At 26.2% G+C, this 6206-nt stretch overlaps 1 protein-coding gene across 1 annotated transcript; it reads right to left on the bottom strand.

The window, feature by feature from the left end:
• Nucleotides 1-1524: 1524 nt before the first annotated feature.
• LOC112719205 (uncharacterized) lies at nucleotides 1525-3809 on the bottom strand. The gene is made up of 2 exons (XM_025770234.3): nucleotides 3037-3809; nucleotides 1525-1936 (listed from the first exon to the last, which is right to left on the bottom strand). Exons 1-2 carry the CDS (start codon nucleotides 3789-3791, stop codon nucleotides 1687-1689), a joined length of 1005 nt encoding a protein of 334 aa, XP_025626019.1. The 5' UTR covers nucleotides 3792-3809; the 3' UTR covers nucleotides 1525-1686.
• Nucleotides 3810-6206: the final 2397 nt, after the last annotated feature.

Below are 6206 nucleotides of genomic sequence, written 5' to 3'. Positions count from 1 at the left end.
GAACATCATGACACTGACACGAGACACGCTGATACTTGAATTTTAAAATCTTACATGACACATGGACACACATATATATAAAATACAAAGTATTTTTTAGGTAAATCGTAATGATATTTTGATATTTTTTACATTAAAATATAAATTAAAATTTTTAATTATTTTTAAAGTCTTATTTTAATTATATCAAGTATTTAATATTTTTTGTTTTAATAAATAATAATATATATTATATTTAAATTTATTTTAAAAATATAGGTTAAGAATAAGACTGAACACGCTGACACGTGATGATATTTAAATGTGTCCATTCGAAAAAGAATTTTTTATTTTTTTATTAAGACATAGTTAAACACAATAAACACGCATATCAAATAAATATCGATAAATATCGTGTTTAAAATATATCCGACATACGAATATAACAACTTAACAAAATATCCATACTTCATAATAATTAATTAATAACAAAAAATAATAAATTCTAACCTCCCTCTAATATTTTTCATTCCGGAATATGCTGAAGAAGGTATTTAATTTGGTGCGTTATAATTAAGGGAAAAGAGAGAAGCGGGTGTCCACTGTCCAATGTTCAATATCCTGCCTTGCCAATGCCCTGCACATATCACGCAGTCTGGACATTAAATTTAATGTTCAAGCCACGTTTATTGGCAGGCAAAACGGGTTAGCCCTAGTGAGCCAAAATTGCTACTTCGTACCTTGATAGTATGATTGTTCAAAATGCGAATTACTTCTGATAATAAAACTTGGATATCGGTCGTTTGATTTTTTCTAGAAAAAAGAAAACAATTTAAATCATTTTCAAGGAGAAATTGAGATTACTCGCTTAGATATGTCAATCAATATAAAATGTGTTTACAAGAAAGTGCTTGAAAATTCTGAAACATATTAGCTTAGCACTTTTTATCCTTTAAAAAAATTGATAAACTACTGTAATTGTTCCTGATCTTTAATAAAATATCTCAATTTTGTTAACAGAAAAAAATCTTAAAATATTTTAAGCGGAAAAAATATTTTAAAAATTAAATTTTGATATAATTTTTTATAAATATAATTAAAAAATAATATTTTTTATTCTAAAAATTCACAATTTTTTATCTAAAGACCAAAAATACTTTTAAAAACTGAAAAAGTTTTGGAGAACAAATTTTATTTAGTCTAGTTTTGTATTTGCTTTTTAAATAATTTTATTTAAATGTTTCTATAAAATTTTAAATCAAATACATAAATAGTTTGTCAAATACAAAAATCGATTTTTACGTATAAAAAATTACTATTCTTTTCTATTATTTTTATGATACTTTACAATATTTTGAAATTATCTGTATCGTGTTTTATAATATTTTTGAGAATAATTTTTTTGGTTATTAAGAATAGAGAATATTTTTATAAGTGTTTTAAAAAGTTGGAGACGACATTGGTATTATAGTAAGAAAAAAAAATTGGTCAAATCCAACATGTAAAGTAAGCATGATGACCGATAAAATTAAAGAAGCATCACAATTATGAAAATAGGTTGTCCAAACTTTATTTTGAAACCAGGGATTATATGAACCCTATAGCTTATTTGTCTCTGGATTCGGACATACAATGATATACCAACATATCAACTAAACAACGATAATGGCATCATAGCATAGCTATGAAATATATCTCATGAAACTATCAATATGGTGTCTCAGTTGCAGAAGATGGTGAGGATGGTCCAGAAGATGGTGACTTATTCCCCTTGGGAACATATTTTCTAGCCCAAACATGCTTGCCATTAATCGCGAATTTCACTTTTCCTGCACCTTCAAGGAAGGTATCAATGGTGTTCATGGCCTCCGGGCGAACCACCATGCGAGCAAACAATGGTTGCTCCAGCGATTGAACATCTTGCATATGAAGTGATTCAATGATATCTCCATGAGCTCTGTTAATATGGAATGAATGTGAAACAAAAACAAAAATACTAACATCATATATCATGAAGCGTAATATATATGAAAAAATTTTATCATCAAATATAATAATAAAAATTTCCCCTTTCTGGGAATTAATAACAACGAATCTATATAACTTTTCATAATCTTTGAAAAATCTTATAATCCTATGTTTTGTTCACTTAAATGTATATAAATATACCGCTGTAAATTTAGGATATACTTGTGTTTCATTGTTGAAATAATAATGTAGCTCTTGAATGGTCCAAATTTTTCACCAAAAGAAAATGTTAGCTGCTAGCCTTATTTCCAAGAGATACAGTGCTAATAAAATTAGAGAAATTCTATCCTTCCTTGTAGAAGAAAAAATTTAATAATAATAATAATAACCACAAATTTAATACTTTATTATATTTTAATTATATTTTTTTGTTTTATTTATTTATACTATGTGAATAAAAAACAAATACATTATAAAATATTTAAAAATTTCTAGGGAAAACTAATTTCAATCTCGAAGTATATGTCGAGCTAAGAAGCATAGACAGTTTTTTGAATTGTCGTATTTAAGTGTCGAACACATTTCGGACATAACACTCTTCGATACTCGTCCGGCACGTGTGATTAATGTATTCAACTATGTTTTAATAAAAAATAAAAAATTATTTTTTACACACTTGAACACACCTAAATATTATCACGTATTAATATATCTAATCTTATTCTTAACATATATTTTTGAAATAAATTTAAAAATAATATATATTATTATTTATTAAATTAAAAAATATTTTAAATATTTTATATAATTAAAAAATATTAGAAACAATTAAAAAATAATTTTATATTTTAATATTAATAAAATATCAAAATTTTATTGTAATTTATCTAAAAACTATTTTATATTTTAAAAATATATTATCTTTACGTATTTTATAAAATTTTAAAATTCATGTATTCACGTATCTCGTCTCGTGTGTCGTGTCTGGTGTCTATCTTATGATATATGGCATAGGATTGCAGTGTTAGAGTAGTCAAATAATTTCTAATAGAAAAAAAGAGTAGTGAGCATAATGGAATAAAAAATAACCTTGTGAAAAATTCACGAACTTCAGATTCAGAAATAGGGTATCCTTTGGAGAAAGTCATGAAGATAGTCCTATCATCTGCAGCAGGCAGTAGTCTCATCTCGTTAGCAGTGGCAGCGTTAGTAGTAGTGAGATGTAGCTTGGCCAAGATCTCTTTGAATTCTTGATTGAACTGATCATCATTTCTAGCAGAAGAGTTAGCACCGCCACTGATCCAAGCAGGCGGAGAAGGAGCATAGTACATCATTGGGGGATGCAAATAAGCATTCGAAATCATGGATTTTCTAGCATTCTCATAATGAACTTGCTGGATTATGTCAGTGAAAGCCCTCAAGCAAACATCGTTAAGCAACTTAGTGACACCAGGGATGACCTCCATGCGGATCTCATGGAGGTAAAGGAGGGATATTGTGCCACGTGTGATGTTATGGACCAGAGGCAAGATCTTGTCATGAGAGTAAGGGAATTGAGGACTCTCGATGCAGTTCAAGGCCAACGCGACCTCGTCGGCCAGATCATTCAGCAAATTGTCTGGCCAATTCAGCAGGTTTGACACCATCCTCAAGTCCTTGCACTTCCTTTCAAGCCACATGATGAATGACATGACATGAGTGGATTCGCTCGTGTCGCGCCCAAGAACCACCACCAGACGCGTGAACAGCTGGCGGTCAATGTTGTGAAACAAGTTGAATTCCTCCTTGCTCACAACAATGTTAGCCCCTGGGTCTTTAGGAGGGAGACACGACGAGTACACCATGCTTCTTTGCTTGCTTTCTTCTCTATCATAATGTGTTAGGTTTCATCCACATAAATAAGCTTCCGCAAAACTATATTTCTCATAATTAAATTAAATGCCACCCTTTTTTCATTTTCATATTTGGAAGGTAATCTGTGAGAAATGAACTATTATTCTATAATAATGACTTTCCATGTATTTAGATTTATGTAGATTACATTTACTATAATAGGATGGAATCACTTTGAAAAATCTATTCATCTTAATTTAGATTTTATCATTTCGATTTTATTAAATAGATAATAACTTTATTAAATAATATAAATAATAGGGTCTAAAATTAATCTAATAAAGTAAAAAAAAAATTCTATTTTTAAATTATATTCAGTCATTGTTAATTGTGTATAAGTAAATTAAATCAAAAAAAATAATCATCTAATTAAAAATAATAAAAATAATTATCTGTATATTTATTGAATTGAACATCCGATATATCCATTGTTCACATTGTTTAATATTTTCATTGTTTACCTATATTTTTCCTTATCACTTTAAATTCGAGAAATGAGACGACAAAATTTAATTAATTTATTAATTTTGGTAATCATTTCAATTTTTATAATATAATTTCTTTAATTAAGTATTTTAATAATATACTTTATGTTATATTTTCAAACATTAATATCTGGTAAAAAACAATAAATTCTAATAATTCTTTTAGATTTTTGTATTTAAGTGTTACCAATTCAGTAATGCATTAAAAGGATTTCATAATTAATGTGCTAATTTCCAGTTCACTGTCTTCATTGGCTCGACCTTCTTTGCGCAACCCTATTTGTTCGTCCCGGCTCCTATGACTGTTGCGAAATTACCTTATCAACGGTATTGATTTTACAAATTACAATGCTTTACATCTTATTTTAAAAAAGCAAAATATTATTTTTGTCTTCAATATTTTGGAATAAATTTTAAAATTATTTTTAATATTTAAATCGTTTTATTTAAGTTTTTAATATTTTAAAATTATTTTAATATTTTTTGTTGTTAATGATCTATTAATAGAATTAACGGTGTAATAAAATTGAGATGATTTTAAAACTTTAAAGATTTAAAAAGAATGAAAACATTAAAAAATAATACATTACTATTAAAAAAATTACCAAATCAAGTAAAATGATAGTAAATTTTAATAGAATAAATTACATTACGAATTTAAGATTTTTACTCATATTTATAGTTTAGAAAGTATATAAATTTTAAAAAAAAAAAGTATGATACATATACAATAAAATATAAATTATACCTTTTATTTTAGTTTTTATTATACTGAAGTTTTTTAATATTTAATTTAATTAAACTTTATTTTTAATTTTTAAATAAATTTAAAATTTTTTCTTTAATAATTTCAGTTTTTCACGACAGATAATTATACAATTTATTTTTTAATTTTACTTTTAATAAAAAATAAATTTACTTAGAATAATGAAAGTAATGTGATTAAGAATAAAATTAAAATAAAATTATTTAGAAAAAATATATTATCGTCAAGAGTAATTTACTTAGATGTAATTAAAAAAATAATTGAATAATTATCTACAGTAAAAATTTGATGCTATTAAAGGATAAAATTAAAATTTATTTTAAAATTAAAAATAAGTTTAATTAAATTAAACATTAAAAAATTTTAGTGTATTAGAGATAAAAAGGTATAATTTATACTTTAGTGTATATGTGCCATGTTTTTTTCTGTAAATTTATGTACTAATCATTCTACAAACCTTTCATGATAAATAAAAATCTTTAAGAGTATAGTAAAATTAAAAAAATTACTTAGAATAAAAATAATGTGATTAAAAAATAATTGAATAACTATGTACAGTAAAAAAAATTAATATTATTGAAGGATAAAATTAAAATTTATTTCAAAGTTAAAAATAAAGTTTATTTAAAAAATATTAAAGGAGTTCGATACATTAGAGACACAATGTATAATTTGTAATTTGTTTTATATATATATCGGCTAAATTTCCAAAGTGGTCTATCAGATTCACAACTTTCACCGTACCATTTTAGCCTCTCAAATTTAAAATTGTCTATATTGGTCCTCGAGATTTAGTTTTGGGAATCATATTGGTTTTTGGACCCTTTCTAGTACTGAATCAGTGAACTAAGTGCTGAATTGGCTTTGAATTGCTACGCTAGACACATGGCTAAACAACTTCATTTTGTTTTGGCACTTAAACCACTGCAAAAAGGGTTTAAAATGACATTTATATTACGGCGATTCTTTAATTATGGTGTTTTATGGAGTTGATAGATCTAGAAAACAGCAGTAGCCGCTGCAACAGGAGCTGAATATGCAACATCAATCCAAGGGCGCATCCCCGACGAAAACTAAGTTCCCACTCACGACCTATGTAACAAGCTACACCAAGT

The sequence above is a fragment of the Arachis hypogaea genome, chromosome 2 (assembly GCF_003086295.3).
Source record: "Arachis hypogaea cultivar Tifrunner chromosome 2, arahy.Tifrunner.gnm2.J5K5, whole genome shotgun sequence".
Taxonomy (NCBI): Eukaryota; Viridiplantae; Streptophyta; class Magnoliopsida; order Fabales; family Fabaceae; genus Arachis; species Arachis hypogaea.
The sequence above is the reverse complement of the archived record's forward strand: the minus strand, read 5'-3'. Positions and strand labels throughout refer to the sequence as shown.